The sequence below is a fragment of the Typopeltis vanoorti genome, chromosome 3 (assembly GCF_054136105.1).
Source record: "Typopeltis vanoorti isolate ZY-2024b chromosome 3, IOZ_Tvanoo_1.0, whole genome shotgun sequence".
Lineage (NCBI taxonomy): Eukaryota > Metazoa > Arthropoda > Arachnida > Uropygi > Thelyphonidae > Typopeltis > Typopeltis vanoorti.
Window position 1 is genome coordinate 3,915,525 of NC_143551.1, and position 20,045 is coordinate 3,935,569.

The following is a 20,045-nucleotide window of genomic DNA, read 5'->3' on the forward strand; positions in this document are numbered from 1 at the left end:
ACAAACCAGGCTAAAAGTATACAATACATTAGCCCTACCGGTCTTAATGAATGGAAGCGAAATCTGGACAATAAAACAAAAAGACAAACAAAGATTAACAACAGCAGAAATGAAGTTTATGAGAAAAACTGCAAAGTATACCCTATTTGATCACAAAAGAAACAAAGATATTATGAAAGAATTAAACCAAGAACCAGTAATTGAAAAAATTAAAAAATATAAACATAAATGGATGGAACACGTTCAAAGAATGAAAACAGAAAGATTACCAAAACAAGCGTTAAAGTACAAGCCATTAGGAAAAAGAAAACCAGGACGTCCTCTTAAACGATTCAACGATGACTTCGAAGGCCGGAACAGGCCATACTAGGCCTAAATCCTTGATACGTATGATGATGATGATGACAAAAATAAATATCAAGAAGGTGGCAAGGTATTGTGGAGGTTGTCGAAGCAGCTCAGAAATGGAGGAAAGAGCTGTAAAAGGAATCAGAGATGATAAAGGTGACATGAAAACAGGAGAAAAAGATATCCTTGAAGTATGGAGTAATTACTTTGAAAAATTACTAAATGAAACAAGCAGTGATGACAGCACAGTGGTAAAAAAAACTGACCAGGCATGCAGTCAGGAATACATATCCATACTTGAATTAGAAAAAGCCATCAAAAGCCTGAAATGTGAAAAGGCAGCAGGGTAGGTGATATTCGACTAGAAATGCTCAAGTATGGAGGTATAAAAGTCATACAGTGGCTGCACTGCATAGTTCATTAGGCCTGGAGAGAGTGACGAATTCCAGATGATTGGAGTAGCGCTCTCATAGTGCCCATATATAAAAAGGGAAATGAATGTGAGAATTACAGAAGCATTTCCCTAGTGAGTGTTCCTGGTAAGATTTATGCAAGTATACTTGAGAAACGGTTGAGAAGGATTGTAGAAGAGAAGCTTGGTGAAGAACAAGCTGGATTCAGGCCAAATAGAGGCTGCCAAGATCAGATTTTCACCTTACGACAGATAGCTGAGAAATCATGGGAATATAACAAAGATCTTTATGTTGGAGGTTTAATGGATTTTTTACAACACTCAAAAAGAATTAAAATAGAATTTAATACTTTCTATATTTCGTCCTAGTCACTAGGACATCTACGGGGATTACAAAAACAATTAATGTAACATGCACACAAAAACTTACAATACTAAGCCCAACCACGTGGGTGACACTAAAGTCCTATCTAGGTGGAGCGCCCTCTATGGGCGGTCGTAGGTGGCCTGGAATGTAAGGTGGGACCTCTGGTGATGTGTTTCCCAAATCTTCGGAAGCTTAATGCAACCGTATTTATTTAGATTTAATATCAATCTAAATAAATATCTAAATAAATACGGTTGCATTAAGCTTCCGAAGATTTGGGAAACACTCATCACCAGAGGTCCCACCTTACATTCCAGGCCACCTACGACCGCCCTAAGAGGGCGCTCCACCTAGATAGGACTTTAGTGTCACCCACGTGGTTGGGCTTAGTATTGTAAGTTTTTGTGTGCATCCCCATAGATGTCCTAGTGACTAGGACGAAATATAGGAAGTATTAAATTCCATTTTAATTCTTTTTGAGTGTTGTAAAAAATCCATTAAACCTCCAACATAATGTCCTCACAGCACTTAAGCCTCTACACAAGAACAAAGATCTGTATTTAAGTTTCGTAGATCTGGAAAAGGCATATGACAAGGTGCCAAGAGATAAGGTATTCCAAATGCTACAGTGATATGGGTATTATATCAAGCAATACTTAGTCTTTATTTGAGTTGTAAATCTTCAGTTAGAATTGAAAGAAGTACAGAAAGATGGTTTAATGTTCAATCTGGTTTCAGACAAGGATGTACATTATCCCCTCTGTTATTCATTATCTATATGGATTATTAAGGAAAGTGGTATTAAACCTGATATCAAAATTGTAGGTGTTAATGTCAGCTCTTTTCTTTATGCAGATGTGTTATACTTCTAAATAAATCCGCTGCAAGTCTGCAAGATTCCCTGACTAAATTGAATAACTGTTGTAATAGATATGGTATGAAGGTCAGCATTAAAAAGACAAAGACAATGAAAATATCAACTGCATTATGAATGGAGAACTTATAGAACAAGTAAAACATTTCAGCTACTTAGGCACGATTTTTAGTGAAGATGGTAAGTTAAACGTCCTCACAGCACTGGAAATAGACAACAGAATTAATAAAGCCTGGGTATGGTAGGAAGTCCACTGAATAAATTTATATGGAATAAGAGAGAAATTAACCAAAACACTAAATTAGCTGTATACAAGACTGTGTTTAAACCAATTTTAACTTATGGATCTGAGAGCTGGGTTATGAGAGTCCTGAGAAAGATTAGAGGCATGAACAGATGGCATCAATGGCAATATCATATTAAAACGAGGATATTAGGAAAGAACTTGATATCGTCAGCATCCAGAAATGCATTAGCAGAGCTAATCTCAGGTGGTATGGTCACGTAAGCAGAACAGGAGAGGAAAGATTAGCAAAACAAGTGTACCCTGCCAGCAGGAGAAAGTCCCAGAAGAAGACCAAGATATAGGTCGATTGATACAGTAAAAAGTGCCTTAGAAGAGACAGAAATATAAGACTTGATAATATTGGAGTTTTGTCATTTAACAGCCTAATTTGGAGGAAAATTGTAGATAGGAAGTTAGTAATGTTATAAATCTTTCATGTAGTACTATCATATCCTGTACACACCTTGAGGGTATATATCAGGAATTGGATGATGATGATGATAAAAGTTAAAGTTATTAATGCAGTATTATCATAGTACAGCTTTCAAATGTAACTATCAGGAATTTTGACAACAAAATTTAACAGTATCATAATAATTTCTTACATTCTGTCATTATGAGAACAAGGAGTCTTGGGATGTTCGAGTTTTAAGGACTTTTCCATTACTACTTTTTGCAACACTTCGTCATCATTAAGTTCCATGTAAGGAAGCTTACCAAATTCCAACAACTCCCACAATAAGATGCCAAAGGACCTGTAAAAAAATTAAAATGGACTATTAAAATAATTTTAAAAAGAATGGACAACAAGATGCGAAATTCCATAAAAGGTAAATGAAAGAATTAAAGCAAAATTTGTTTTTTGTTCTCTACACGAAATTAAAAATGATATTTATAATGAAAGAATCTACTCATGATGGGTATGTTGATTTTCCTCGACCAAAAAACTGATGTAATAAAAATATAACTAACACTGGGTTTATAGGTCATAATAATTATTTAATAAACCTACTAGTTTCGCCACTTAAGCTAGTGGCTTTGTTTGGGTTAGGATAAACACAAATAAATATACAACAAGCGTTAAATATGAATCATTACATAACTAAAAACTGAATGTGTAGGAACTGTTACAAAAAAAAACAAGTAAAACAAAAACACATGGAGCATGGAAGCTGGCACATGGTCGGTCATGGTTCAGTAGGTGTGCCTGATAGTTTGCAGAAAAATTAGAGTCCGATGTGTTTAAAGATCTAATGAGTGATTTCCAAATTTAACGCAAAATCATCCCTTGGTTTCTGTTGATAGTGCCTTGTGAGTGGATTACCATTGTAGCCTCTTTGATGTTGCAGGCATTGAAGTTGTATTCTATGTATGACATGGAAATCTTTTCCCATCTGATGCTGGGATGAGTGTGGCAGAAATGGAATGCCAGACTAAAGTTCTGAACTTCTGGACAGTTCGAGATTAACCTTCTGACATATTCTACACTACAAAAATAATAGTTCATTACATATATTCACACAGCTACTCATTCCATGCCATAAGAGTACTAACTCATCACAGTTACTTACAGATCTTCCTTCACAAACAGTTCTTTAAACTTAGTGAAAGTTCTGTTAAGATGTCCCGTACTTCTGCCTTGTTTCTAGTGTTGCTCCTATTCTTTGGGATGCCACAGCAATCAACTTAATTCTTTGTCATGATTCATTGCACACTGAGGCGATGTTCCCCTTTCTTTCCTCAGTCGGTGATGACTGGAAATCTTCAATCGGGATAATGCCTAAGGAGCTCTGGGACTGCATCGGCGAAACCTCTCTTTTGGTTCCTGGTTACAGATGCTGGTGGTCACAGGGAAGAGTAAGCACTGAGAACTTGGGAATCCCTTCTCCTACTCATGAGATTGCTAAAATATCTTTTGATTTCCTTTGTCTTTCATCTTTGCATGTTATGCGCTCATCCTTGGGCATGTTGATGTCACTTTCATGCGCCTTTTCTGAAGTCTTTGTTCTTGGTGGCTGACCTTCGCAAGTCACTGCGACTTTTCCCTTCAGGAACTTCCTTTTGTTCTTCATTAATCCAGACAACCCTTTTTCTGACTCATTATTTAAATATTTCAAAGAAAGTACTCTTTCTTTTGTGCTGAGCACAATCATTTACAAGCAATATCAAAACCTTACATATATTATGTATTATAAACTATTATCACATATACACTTTACATGAATTTTATATTACATTTTAAGTATTTATACAAAATTAATAATGGAAAAAACTCACGTACAAAGATTATTTAATAGTATAATTTTTGCCTGTGTGTCACAGGCATCTTCAGTACATTAAGCTCAAATTAAACAATAATTGACAATTCCAAAAAGCGCCACCTAAGTAGCTGGTGTAAGATAACTAAAAAGGTCAATAACTTTCCTTAAAAAAAATAATCAAATAAAATAAAAATAAAAAAAAATAAAATAAAATAATAAAAATAAAAATAAAATAATAAAAAAACTTTTATTATTCTTTTTTTCCCCTGTTATTAATTTTGTATCGATATACTCACGGTATACCTCTTTTAAAACTTATTTTAAGTATTTTCCTGACTTAAGACCCTTGTAAAACTGAGCATGATAAATTACAGAATTACTTATCGTGGGAGATTTTACAAATCTACTGTTAATAAATATTGCTGAATTTTCTGATTTCATCATGACTTTATGATGTATTTAGAAAATACTATTACTAACACTATTTATACTTTAAACATTTTGTATCTATATAACATCATTTTAATATCGTCATGTACAATCACAGAAGCAAATGTATATGCTATGATAACGAAATGATAAAAAAGATAGAATCAAATACTTGCTGCTATGAAAAATTTAACTAATATGCTGAAATATTTTTCTAATTCCATAGATTCTCCATTGAGAATGTAGCTGATATTTTGTATATTATTATCTCTGATCATGGGAGTATGCAAAAAATTTTTTCTTTCCACAAGTAGACTATAGAATACAGTATTGCATCAATACAAAAACACATATGTAATATATATAAATTTACAATATAAAGGAAACAAGAATTAATATATATATACACACACAGTCATCCCTCGACTAATGTCCGTTCGAGTTGCATCCTTTCGAAGATACGTCCGTGATCCCATAAGGGAATAAATAACATTTTCGGCTATACTTTCGAAAAAGACGTGAGCATAAGGTAAAGCATGCACAGTGGCAACCTCCCTTGGCAATCGGCACGTGTCTTCAACATCCCTCTGTTGAATTTGTGTTCGAGAAATGGGTTATTTGTGTATTTATCATTAAATATTTCACTATATTTTGTGCAAAATCGCCCCTGCACGCCCAATTAAAAAGCTTAGTGAAGAATCACAGAAAAAAAGGCGAGCAATTGATCTTGAAACGAAGTTTCAAGTTACAAAGCAACATGAAGCAGGTAATCTGTCAATGATCGCACATGACTTCGGATGGTCTCATTCTACAGTGACGACCATTTTGAAAAATAAGGATAAAATCGTAGAGGCTGGGAAAGGATATGCTTCCATTAAATCGATGAGAGTGACGAAGCAAAGACAAGATTCTATTGGTGATATGGAGAAGCTACTTGCATCATGCATAGAGGACCTGAACCACAAACGATTGCCCCTTAGCAATCGTTTTTGGTTCACTGTGACCATAACTGCTAAGGCGCTAATTCTCTTCAACATGTTGAAGAAGAAAGCAGGGTCCGATTATGACTACGAATTCAACGCTTCTTCCAGTTGGTTCATGAGATTCGAGCAGCATTCTGTGCTCATAATGTGAAAATGTATGGGAATCTGTAAGTGCTTAGAAGGCTGCCAAGGAGTTTGTTGAAAAATTGGATAAAATTATTATGGAGGAAAATTATTTGCCGCAGCAAATATTTAATATGGATGAGACTTCCTTTTTGTATACTAATGCAAGATGCATTCGAAATAAGAGGGAAGAATGTTTGGCATTAGTCAGTGCAATCTCACCAAAAGATGTAGGCATTAGTGAAACTTGGCTATCAGCAGAAGATGTGGTCACTGGAATTGAATGTGATGGGTACAATATTTTCAGGGAGGATAGAGAAGATAGAACGGGGGGAGGAGTACTGTTGATGACAGCCGATGAGTTACAGCCAAAGAAAGTAGTATATCAAGAGGATAGATGTGTGAATAATAGTTCATTTGAGGTGATCTGGTGTGAAATAGTGACCAACCAAATATATAGTTGGTAGCTGCTATAGGCCAGGATGTGATATTGAATTCATGCATCAGCAAATTAGTGCAACGAGTGCAGGGTTAGTGATTATTATGAAGGATTTTAATTATGGTGATATCAATTGGAAGGAGGAAATATCACGTGGCAAAAAAGAAATGGAATTCATACATCTTCTAAGAGATAATTATTTGAAACAGCACATAACTGAAGTTACTCATTGTGTGAGAGTATTGGATCTGGTCATAGGTTTACAGGACATATGAATAAGTAAGGTGTCCTCGTTACTTCTAATAGGTGAGAGCGATCATGTGGTATTGACTTAGGAGGTTGCAAAATTTGTGGATTTCTCTCTTAAGAAGGGGGTATATACGTTACAGGTTAGGCAATTATAACAAGCTCCGGAGTGAGCTCGCAGCCATCCCATGGCAGAACATATTGCAGGGGAAAGATGTTAGCAATGCATGGGATAAAATCAGCAGGTATCTGAGGAAGGCAATATCAGATTGTGTCCCCCATGGTCAGGGGGACACAATCTGCAAAAAAATAAAATGTTATGGAGAATTTACAAGGAGAAAGGCAATCAGTACATTCATGAGCAGTACAAGGCTCAAGCTAGGAAGGTTATCAGCATAGTAAGAAACACTAAATCAGATTATGCGAAGACCTTAGCCAAGGAGAACAAGGGTAATCCCAAAGAGTTCTTCCGCTATGTGGCAAATAAAAGGAAGAATGACTTTGGAAGGATAACTTTAGCGGGTGCGGGTGGTATTGAGGTGACCAGTTCAGATGTAATAGTTGAGTTACTGAGTGATCACTTTTCAAAAGTCTATCACCCAGTGAGGATATCTCTGTACCTGTAGCAATAATTGTGAGAATTGAAGTTAATAAATCTGAGGTACTTAGTATATTGCAGAATTTAAATGCAAACACAGCTGTAGGTTTAGATGGAATGCCAGCTCGGGTGTTGCGTGAACGTGCAAAGGAATTGTCAACGCCCTCTTACTTGGTTATTTAACTTAAGTTTAAACTCAGGTATGGTCCTAGGGAGTGGAAGAAAGACAAAGTGGTTCCTTTGCATAAAGGTGACTCTAAGACTGCAGTAGTTAATTACAGACCAATCACCATCTCGAGAGTGGTGGTAAAAGTATTGGAAAAGTTGGTTAAGGACAGAATTCAAGAATGGGTGGATCAGAATATGATACTCTATAGGGGGCTAACATGGTTTTGTTAAAGGTCGATCATGCCTTAGCAATTTATTAATTTTTATAATAGAATGACATCTTAGTTGGACAAGGGAATGGCTACACAGTGATACTTATGGATTTTGCTAAGGCTTTTGATGGGATATCCCATGGAATACTGTTGTGCAAATTAGAGCAGATGGGGATGGATACTAAGCTGGTGATATGGATAAGAGAATGGCTCATGGAGAGATACCAGAGGGTGGTGTATGGAGAAGCAGAGTCCAGGATGAGGCAGGTGACCAGTGATGTGCCTCAGGGCTCTTTGCTTGGGCTGTTATTGTTTAATTTGTACATAAATGACATAGGAAATGGCTTAAAGGAGATATTCAGTTGTTTGCTGATGATGCAAAGTTGGGTAGCGCAATAAAAAAATCAAGCTGATGTTGAGAGTTTGCAGGATGATTTAAATAAGCTGGCAAAATGGGCAAACGGTAATGGATGTCAGTTCAATGTGGAAAAGTGTCAAGTTATGCATTTTGGGATTAAAAGATTACTAGCTGTGTACTACATTGATGGAATGGTACTCCAAGAGATTGATGAGGCTAGGGACTTAGGGGTGTTGGTGGATAGCGAGATGAAGTTCAGAGGGCACATTGCTAAGGTATTCAAGATTGCACATAGGATTACTTGATTATTGAAGAACACACTAACATCCAGAGATAAAGAGGTTGTTATTCCCCTTTATAAGTCGTTGATACTTCCACATTTGGATTACTGTGCTCAAGTCTAGTCACCTGGATTCCTTGGAGATGAGGAGTTTGTGGAGAGGGTTCAGAGGAGAGTGACTAAGATGGTGAGCGATGTAAAAAATGCTTCCTACAATGATAGATTGAGAACTTGCGGATTGTAGAGGTTGGTTGTTAGGCAGAGAAGAGGGGATATGATAGAAACATTTAAATTACTAAAAGGTTTTTATAAGATTGAGGCAGGGGAAATGTTTCAGCTATGTGATAGTGATGGAAGAACAAGAGGTCATCCCTGGAAATTAAGGAAAAGTGTGGTTAACAAGGGTGTGAGAACTAGATTTTTTGCTTGGAGGGTGGTGAATGAGTGGAATGCATTGCCTTACTCAGTTGTGAGTTCTTCATCTGTAAATGAATTCAAGAAGAGATATGATAGATATTGTTTTGATAGTTTGGGTCTCCTGCGATGAGTCTACTGACTCCATGGAGATACTCGTAATAATAATAATAAAAGTGGTTTTCCATTGCCTTCTTCTTTTGTTTAGCCTACTAAATAAGGCTAAACAAAGAGATGAAGAAAAGTAAAATAGGAAAGATTGGGGGGGGGGGAGCAAGAAGGAATGTGAAAAAAGAAAGAAGAGTAGGAACAAGTCTACAGATAATTTTACAGATATATATTACATGAAATAAGACATGGTCAAACATCAGGCACCTCAGGTTGCCATTCCTGTACTTACTAAAGTGAGCCCTTGAGGCAAAAAAAAAAAAAAATTATATTAACATACCTAAATATTAGGAAAATTGTCTGAACTGCAGACAAACTGTTGTGCAGTGTCTACCCATCTATTGAGAACATAACAGAAAAGTCACCTTTTCGGTTTAGGAAGAAAGAGCTATCCTCGCACCTCAAAATGATGTGTCAATAATGAACAAGTTGGTTCTTAATAGGGGTAATGGATGTTAGTGTTTACAAATCAGTACACACACTCCTCTGGATGTAGATGATGCAGTTCATTTTCCCATGGAATTTTTAAATTCACTTAATCCACCTGGATTGCCTGGTCATGAAATTAAATTGAAAATAGGTGTTCCTATTATGTGGCTCCAAAATCTGCACCTACCAAATCTTTGCAATGGAACTAGGCTTCAAGTAAAATCGTTGAAACTGAATATGATAGAAGCTGTGATATTTACAGGTCCTGGTATCAGAGAAATTATCTTTATCCCTTGGATAATCCTAATTCTTTCGGAATATCCATTTGCATTCAAAATGGTTACAATTTCTAATAAGAGTTTGCTATACAATGACAATTAATAAAGCCCAAGGACAGTCCCTAGATATGCAGTTTAGATATAAGAAGTGAATGTTTTGGAAACGGACAGTTATATGTAGCATGCTCTCGAGTTAGCAGTCCTGAGAATTTAATTATTTTTGTCGAGGATGATGGAACTTCTAATGTTGTTTACAAAGAAGTGTATAATGCTTACAATTATATACCATGCCGATAAAACTGCCACCACATACTCAAGTAAATACCCTGGAGTGAACCACTAGCAGTATAAGTTCACCTCAAATCTAGCTCTCACCCCTTCTTAGTGACATTCTCAGCTTCCAAGGATACCCTCTTGTCCTTTTCCCATCTTCCATAAGCAAAACAAGAGGACTCAGCTAGTTTATAATATGTGCAAGTTGATTTACTTGCAAGGAAAAAAAAATCTACAAACAAATTAATGGTAGGTACTGCAATGAGTTTCTTCCATGTTTCCTTTCCTTTGATTAATTTTTATATGGAGTGTTTACAGAACAGAGCATTTAGAACAGCTCCTCTCTCAAACCTTTAATTCATATAGCTCAGAATGATGTGTTTGCCATTTAGCCCCATAGACAAGAAACATTATAGCTCATCTAAACAGCCAACACACTAAACACTTTATACACTTCATATTAGAAAAAGAAACATGCACTGGAGAATAACTAAACAAACTATCATACCATCCATTATGAAGCCCAAGAATGCAATATTAAATATTAACTTGTACAGGGAAATTAATATTTCCTATAGGTTTTTTTAAAAAATATAGCTCTCACCACCTTCTTAGTGGCATTTATTCTCAGCTTCTACGGATTCCCTCCTGTCCTTTCCCAACAAAATTAAAAATTTCATCAACTGAAATTCTGTATGACCTAAAAGGGTCTCAGAAATTTGCAAGTCTTAATCATATCACCTCTCTTTTTCCTGTTTGGTAGTGAATACAGTCTATAAATTCTCAATCTGTCTTCATAATCAGTATTCCACAATCCTAATATCATATTTAACTCTCCTTTGCATTCTCTCCACTGTATCAGAATCATCAAGAAAACAAGGAGACCAGGCCTGTGCACAATAGTCCAAGAGAGGTCTTATCAAGGCCTTGTAAAGAGGCAAAATGGCATCATTATCTTTACACATGGAAGTTCGTTTTCAGTATTGCAATTATCTTTTGAGTTGTATTTGCAATCTTTGTTACATGGCCCCTGAACTTCAACTTGCTATTTACTAACACTCCACAATCCCTAGCCTGATCAATTTCTTCTAGCATAATCTCAACAATATAATACAACACTGGATACCTGATCATGCCAAAGTACATGACTATGCATTTACTGATATCCATTTATCCATGCCCACAATTCGAGCCTCTTCAAATCATTCTGCAAGTACTGCATATAAGCAGCATTCTTGATTACCCTACCTATCTTTGCATCATCAGCAAATAGCTGTATGTTGCTCGTGAAATCCTTCCCAACATCATTAATGTATAGATTGAATAATAGTGGACAAAGCACTTATACTTGTGGAACACCACTGGTTACCTTGAATCTTGCAGACTCACATCCCCCGTATACTTTTTGATATCTTTCAGTCAACCATCCTCCTATTCATGCTAATATTTTATAATCCAAATGCATATTTTATATTTATGCAAGTCTTCCATGCTGTATTCTGTCAAAAGCCTTACCTTAGCAAAATCCACAAATATCATAGTGCATCTATTCCTCTTGTCTAGTTCAATGGTAACATTATTATAGAATGTGAGCAAGTTGATAAAACATGACCTTCCCTTAGTAAACCAATGCTGTTCATTGCAAAGTAGAGATACTGTCAACCCATTTCTGAATGCGAGCCCAAACCAATTTTTCCAACACCACCATTCCAGAGATACCAACTGGTCAATCGTTGGATACATCAGTCTTTGCACAGCCCTTGTGCAATGGAATTACCAGTCATTCCTGTGGAATCTTCCTGTTCTGAGACTTAAATTATATAGTCTGGTCAAAGGAATAGCCAGTTCAACTTAACACTCTTTTAGCACCCATGCTCATATCTCACCAGTCCCAATTGATGAATTCTTATTCAGTTTGTGCAATAGCTCTAATACCTCCTCTTCATAGGTTTGAGTTTCTTCATTCAGTGAAGAGGTAACAGTGAACTCAATGTTGCATACAACAAGCTGATAGCTCTTTAGTTAGTTGAACAACCTTTTCTGCATTTGTCACTTTCACATCATCTGCATTCAGAAGAATAATTCTTTCATATTCATTCTTTCTTTTACTTGCAGCATATCGATAGAATTCTTGTGGATTGTCTCTACTTTGCTTGATAAGATTACCCATTCATTTAACTCCTTATTTATTCTTCAAAATCTCAGGACACATTCTGATATTGCATCATTTAAGTATTTTTTAAATGCTTAACATTCAGCAACTGATACCATTCCACTGAACTCTGTATACTCCTCAGTTGGTCATAATTTCCTGCTTTCTAGTTCAGCATATAACCTTTTCTGAATGGAACATTCATAAACTTAGTCACTTCCCAAATAAGCACTACATAATATCACCAACTGGGAGCAGAATAGTTACGTCTAACTGAAATACACTCGACATTATAATCAAATCTAACATTCTCTGACCTCGAGTTCCTTCTGTCACATGCTGCTTGAGGAAGATGTCCTGCAACAGTACAATAAATTCAGTTTTCATTCTTCTCATGAGATTTTACTGCTACCAAATCAATATCTGGATAATTAAAGTCTCCCATTATGATTGAGCTTTTTGCACCCATTATCTCTATTTGGTGATGAATTTCTTCATCACCAGCAACAGATATACCTGGTATGTAACGACGCTCCACTATGTGATTGATCTTGTCAGATTCCACCTCATGCCAGATGGCTTCAAATTCACTGCCACATGAAATACTATTACTAGTATTACAATGATAGGTCTCAACACTAACTGGATACAAGTCATCTGATATCATTAGCAGCACGTCCCCCCTACCTATCCTTCCTAAAAATACTGTACCTTTACTCTCAATACCAGTTAAGTATGCCTGATTCTGATAGCCATGTCTTACTAACTAGTGTCTATAATCTGAGGACCCAACATACCGACCTAGGCAATAAACTTTACCTGCATGTTCTTTTTTACTGCAGTCTGCATGACACAGTTGGACAACTTGCAGATCTCTATTCTTCTCTAGTGCCTTATACATGTAGATATTTATGCACATATTTGATGGATCTGAATCAGATGAACACAAAGTTGAAATTGTTCTCTCCTCGTAACCATGATAATGCCCATTCCCATCAGAGCCCAATTATATAACGTTGTTGCTCTTACACTCATATTCTCACTATTTCTTCCATTATAATTTAGTTTCCCTGACACTGTGTTAGGTCTCATATCAGTTATTAGTTTTTCAAGACTCCTGATACCAAATGAATTCAAGTGTAGGCCATCCCTCTTATACAAATCTAATCTTGCCTCAAACTCACTCCACATCCAAAAACTTTCATCCATTCCTTCCACACAGCCTATGCATAAGATCGTTTGCCATCACAGTCATTCTTAATTCATTTTTATCATATCAAGGTTCCTCACTCTTGCTTTTTCCAACAACCCTTTCATGTCCTCTCTCATACTGAACTTATCACTAGTTAAGTCGTTAGTACCTACTACAATTACAATCTCGTTTACTTTTCTTTTATGTTTTCGAATTGCTTGCATTATATTGTTTAATATTTGCTTCTGGAAAACTTGAAGTTATAACCCACTTATCAACAGCATGTTTTATGACAGAATCGACATACCAAATAACATCCTTCCTTTTATAGACAACATAACTACCTGATTTTCATTACTTACTGACTTACCTGATTCTGTGCTTTGTTGTTTCTTAATTTGCTGCTTAATTTCTTTCCCTCCCTACGTTCTTTTAAACACTCCTCAACTTTCTGTAATTCCCACATCGTTTGTCTGATAACCTGCTTTAATTTCACTATTTTGGAGGCTAATTCATTTTCAATAACCTCCTTAGTGGGACAAGCTTTCTAGTTCTTGACTTCGCTGCTCTTTTTAGTGTTATGTTTATTGTGCATTTTTGGCACTATTATTGTAATATCTTAAAAATATGCTATAAAACACTAAATACATGAAAATCTACACTAGTACACTATAAAACTAATTTTCTAAGGGGGGAAACACCATAAAACAGATAAAAATCACCAATTTCACAGGAGCTGTAAGTTCACTGACCAATCACAATGCAGCTTGAACCCCCCCCCCCATACACACACCAAAAAAAAAAAAAAAAGTATGCAATCTTTTCAATCCAAAGTGCTTAACCTTAGATTCTGCAACATTAAATTGACAATCATCTTTTCCCACAATGCCAATTTATTCCTGCAGGATATCTACATCACCTTTATCAACTAGTACCCTTCTCGTTTTGCATCATTAGTGAACAACTAAACATTCCACCTTAAATATTTCTCTACATCATTGATATAGGACTTAAATAGTAATCCTGAGGTACTTCACTTATCACCCCCTTACTCTCCTAAATTCCACTCCACTATATACTACTCTCTGGTGTGTGTGCCTGTCAGCCTCCCCCACCCCATTATCCAAGTTCTAGCTTCAATATCCATTCCTATTTGCTTCAACTTTTGTAATAGTTTTCCATGTGGTATTCAGTCAAATGCCTTTGCAAAGTCCAATAGTATCATGGTGTAGCCATTTCCTTTATCAATTCCACTGTTACTTTATTATATAATATGAATAAATTACCAAGACAGGACCTATTCCTTTACAAAGATGTGCTGCCCACCATAGAATATTTGCATCCCTATCCACTCACTGTTAGATTTTATCTTTAACCAACTTTTCCAATATTTCAACAACTACTCTTGATATATTAATTGGTATATAGTTTGCCGTCTCTGTCTTGGAGCCTACTTTATTTAATGGAATTATCTTATATTTTTTCCACTTTCCTGAACAACTTCTTTAGAGAAAATACCAATTCTATTCCACATTTACATAGCACACAGGCTGATATGACATCCACTCCCAATTATGTGCTCTGTTTGATATTTTTCAATATGCTGAACACCTCCTGTTCTTCTAAATCAATTTGATATGCATCTCTGTCACATCAGGAACTGCAAAAATTCCACCCAAATGATTACACCTTTGCAAAGTGATCACTCAGAAGCTCAAGTATTTCTTTTGCCTCTATCACCCTACCACCAGTATTATTTAAAATCATTCTACCTTTCCCTCTTACCTGCTACATAATAAAAAAAAAAACTCTTTTGGATTTACGTTTGCCTGCTTAGCTAATTTTTTTTCATCAAGATACCTCTTAAGTCTGTTATAATTACCAGATTTCTGGTTCGACATAAACCATTTCTTGACAGAGAATTCCACATGTTTAACCACTTACCAGAACAAGACTGCATAGTCTTGTTCAGTGGAATACAGGTGGATATATAAGTGGATTAGAAGTTATATATCCATACCTTGGTTATGGATATATCTTCTAATGCTATTACCAGATCCAACATTCTCAAACTCCTGGCCACCTCATTAATATGTTTCTGGTAATTATCTCTTAGCAACTGTATAAATTCCACTTCCATCTTGCCATGCTGCCACTTCTCCCTCCAATTCATGTCCCCACAGTTGAATTCTCCCATAATAATTGCTTGCACTCATTGTGCTAATCTGCTGATGCATGGCATCTTCCTGAGGATCTATTTGTCTATAACAGCAACTAACAATATATTTTGTCCTGTTGTCCTCTATCTCATACCAGACAACCTCAAATGAACCACATCTGCCAAAGACCTAAAATCCTCTTTTACTTCTAATTTTGTTGATTGTAGTCCTTCAGCTCTCATCAGCAATGCTCCACCTCCTGCCCTATTCCCTCCCTGAAAATACAATGCCATTCACATTGTATTCCTGTAAATATATAATTTTCTATGAACCAGGGTCTCATTGATGCTTATAATTTTTGGCCAAGTCAAGCTGACCAATGTCAAAACCTCCTCTTTTATTCCTAATATTTCTGGCATTCATATACATGCATATCAACACCCCCACCTCTTGTACCCAAAGTTACCCTTGCGTAATGTCATTACCAACCCATTCGAATTGGAAACCTGTGAAATCATATTCAGCATTGTTTACTGATTTCTGTACACATGCTCATTTACCCAGAGGTGGACAGACATGATAGATCCCCCCCCCCCCAATATATCTAGTTTCTCTTGTTCTGCATTTACAAACTCTCACCAAATAACACTTTCTCTAAACATCTATGACTATGATAGTGTTCAAACCAATTTCAACTGGATCTGAGAGCTGCGTTAGAAGTAAAACACTTGACCAAAGACTAGAGACCGCAGATATGAGAGTCCCGAAAAAGATTAGAGGAGTGTACAGATGGCATTAATGGCAATATCACATTAAAAATGAGGATATTAGGAAAGAACTTGACATTGTTAGCATCCAGGAATATGTTAGCAGAGCTAATCTCAGGTGGTATGGTCACTTAAACATAATGGGTGAACAAAGATTAGCAAAACAAGTGTTCTCTGCCAGGTTGGCAGGAAAAAGACCTGGAGGAAGACCAAGATATAGGTGGATTGATACAGTAAAAAATGCCTTAGAAGATAGAAATATAAGATCTGATAATGTTGGAGTTTTGACAGGTAATAGATTGATTTGGAGGAAAATTGTAGATAAGCAGTTAGTCATGATGTAAATTTTTCATGTAGTACTATCATATCCTGTATCCCCCCCCCTTTGAGGATACATGACAAGCATTTGATGATGATGAAGTTTAAGTTTTTGTCTTTAATTTTTTTACAAATAGATGCTACTGCATCTATTTGTAAAAAAATGTGGCTTTATTTTCAATTAATAGCAATTAAAGCAAAAAAAAAAAAAAAAACCTGCTGTAATATGAGTTTTTCTTATGAGACATTTTGAGAATATCTCAATCCCATTCTTCCATTTAGCAACTAAACTCTGAAGTTTCTTAACCTAAAATTACTTAAGTCCCTTCATGATTAAAACAGCTAGAAGCATAATTTTTCCATAAGATACAACAGCTGAACACCTACTTTTCCCCCATTTCCATAATGTGATTTATTTATGTTTACATATACATACTTGGAATTTTATATTACCAACCATATATTGGCTTCTCTTGTAATTTCCTTTGTTTCGATGGTTGTTTCAGTGCAATGTAGTGATTCAGGAGCACACCATCTCACAGGAAGGGCAATATCACCAAGACAATAATAATCATCCTGGAAATATTTAAACATCACAATAAATATTAAACAGAATCTTATATGCTGCTAGTAGTAGTTACAATAAGCATTATGATAATAAATTAGTTCTGATTTATCAGTAGATACAATAAAAACAAGAACACCTAAACAATTTAGCTGCAGCAAAATTTAATTACAGTGTCATTACTCTTCCATTAGATGTAAGTTATTTCCACAAGTCAGAGATTCCAAAAAAAAAAAAAAAAAGTACTCAGACATACTGAAAAGTGAATAGTAAAATGTATAAATGTCTATGAGAAGTACATCATCTTAAATATAACCTCAAAAGATTTATACAAGCCAGTATGACAATCAGTTCCATGAAAAGAAGCTACAAATTGCTTTATGCTGGGAATATCTTAAATTTAAGCTCAATCTGGTCACCCACCTTCGGCACGTTATAGTTTTAACATCATTAAATGTCTAGAACACGCACATCCAACCAACAGCACAACATGCAACACTAATATTTGGGTAGATGATGCACAATATATATCCCTCCCTGTCAAGTAAACCTTGTCTTGACATGCTATGGCCAGCCTCCACAAAAGGGGCCATGATAAATCAAGCAAGTATTTCTGAGACAAAAGGAGATCTTTCTAGCTGGAGGAAATGCCAACTAGATCTGCTAGATTATCAATGAATTTCAGCAGCTGGAGAATTTTTTTATTATTTATTTTTAATATCACTCCACACACCAGAGGCCACAAGGCTTATAGCAAATAAATGCCATGTGTAGGCTGAGGGTCAAGAGCAAAGTAATCTGTATATATTATTTTTGAAAGCTGGAGTTGGTCCTTGGGAAATACTTCACTGGAAAGGCTGTTACAGAACTGACAGAGATATAATAAAAGACAACTGGGTGTAATGGGTTCAATGAATCTGCAATTCAACTGTAAAAGAATGGTGGACAGCTGCTGCTTGTATGAGCTGCTTGTTGAGCAGAAATGGGGATATAATAAATGCTGGTTCTGATAAGTGACCATGCAAGTATCTGTGGAATAGACAACAGAAACTGACCATCTATGAGACAGCAGCTGAAGAGAGTCTGTAAGAGAGAGAGAGGGTCATCACTCAACCAGACCACTCTCTTCTGAACTATATCAAGAATTTCTTAAAGAAATCTTAAGCACACACCATCCCAAATGTAATAGCAGTATTGCAAAGAGAGACAATGTATTTAGTAAAAAAGAATGATTAGTCTTCTGAAATCTGAAGATGTATAGAAGTGATGTGATTGTGCAAGAAAAGACTAGGAGTTAGAGTCAGTCAAAGAAGAGAGAGAGATCTGGTCTTGGCTGTTAAGTTGAGCATTATCAAAAGTAAGTGGAAAACTAAGTTTCCTTGTTTTTTTATGGAATAACAAGCAAAATTGTGTTTTGGAAAAGCTGAAAGTAACTAGGCTGTTGACCCATTGCAGAATAGTATGAAGATTTAACTTATCATAGATAATCTTGAAGCTTGAGATGTTTGAGCACAGTCAAGAGTGGGATGAGTGGAGTGTGTTATCATCAGCAAAACTGTAAATAGGGTTTGATGTCAGAGAGAGAGAGAGAGAGAGCGCGCGCGCACACACACACACACACACACACACACACACACACACACACACACACACACACACACACACAGATAATATATAATCAGGGAAAAAAAAAAAAAAATCAGCTAACGCCTTTTTTATTCCTGTATATGGAGAATAGGCGAGGCCATTTAGCCCTATCTATCTATCTATTTAACCTTATCTATAATATGTAATATCTGAGGAAAATCTGTATCAATAAAGAAATCAGAAAAGAAAAAGTTGACAATCCAATTACAAAGGAAGGCAGAACATAAGAAATCAGTTTGCTGAGAATCCCTTGAAGCTAGACTCTATAAAATGCCTTGGAAATGTGAAATGCAATATACAGGTTTCTCCAAGGGGTGCTTAAGGGTCAAAGCTGTATAACTGAGAAGAGCCTCCACATAGCCTTTAAAGGAATGCAAAGAACCGACCAAGGCTTCTGACTTAATGTACAATCCCCACCTTCTCGTGGTGCACCCTGTTGGGTATCTACCTAGATACTGAACGAAAAAGGATGGGCTGGCAATTTGGGATTTAGCAGACCAAATTGTATTCTTATTGGCTTAAACCAATATACAAAATGATGGTACAACATGACAAAATTTCATGCCGGCTGGGACGTCACCTGGTTAAACAAGGGCCCCCCATTGTTTTCGCCAGGGAACAAGGATGAACAGCGGAAAGTCAGCTACTGGAACAAATCTGAAAGCACACCCTTAACTCAATATCACCAGAGTTAAAGATCGGTACTATCACCATAAGAAGCCTGAATGGCAAAGAAATGGAGCTAGCTGAGGAATTAGATAAGTACCAGATCGACATAATAGGGGTGACTGAAACAAAAAAGACAAAAACTCGTGAGATCTTTCTGAGCAATAAATACAAAATGTTATATTCAGGCAATGACAATCAAGGAAAAGAAGGAGTAGCCATAGTATTCAACACAAAATACGAGGCTAATCTTCTTGAATGGCAGGCAGTGTCAAGTAGAGTGATGTGGGCAAATATCAGAATGAAGAATTGGACAATGAGACTTATTAGTGCCTATGGTCCCACAGAAGGTTCTACTTAGGTAGAGGTGGAGGAATTTTTTGATGCTTTAGAAAAAGCAACTGACACAATGAAAAAGGAAAAGTTGGTCCTGTTAGGGATATAAAGAGCAGAGTAGGAAATGAGTGTCAGACATACAAAAATATTTTGGGAAAATTTGGAGAAAAGAGCAAAGCCAATAATAAAGGAAAATACCTATTGGATTTCTGCTCAGGACATGGACTGGTTATTACTAACACCATGTTCCAACATAAAAATGTGCACAAATTAACATGGAGAGAAGAGGCAAGGAAT

General features: G+C 36.2%; 1 protein-coding gene across 3 annotated transcripts in view; it reads right to left on the reverse strand.

The window, feature by feature from the left end:
• LOC150107872 (serine/threonine-protein kinase LMTK1-like) overlaps positions 1–20,045 on the reverse strand; it is a 304,207-nt gene that overhangs the window by 42,913 nt on the left and 241,249 nt on the right. For all 3 annotated transcript variants that reach the window (XM_090390529.1, XM_090390528.1, XM_090390527.1), the window contains exons 9-10: positions 16,992–17,110; positions 2,893–3,042 (exon numbers count right to left, since the gene is read on the reverse strand). In XM_090390529.1, the coding sequence (XP_090246655.1) occupies positions 2,893–3,042; positions 16,992–17,110 (269 nt within the window). The remainder of the gene's footprint in view (positions 1–2,892; positions 3,043–16,991; positions 17,111–20,045) is intronic.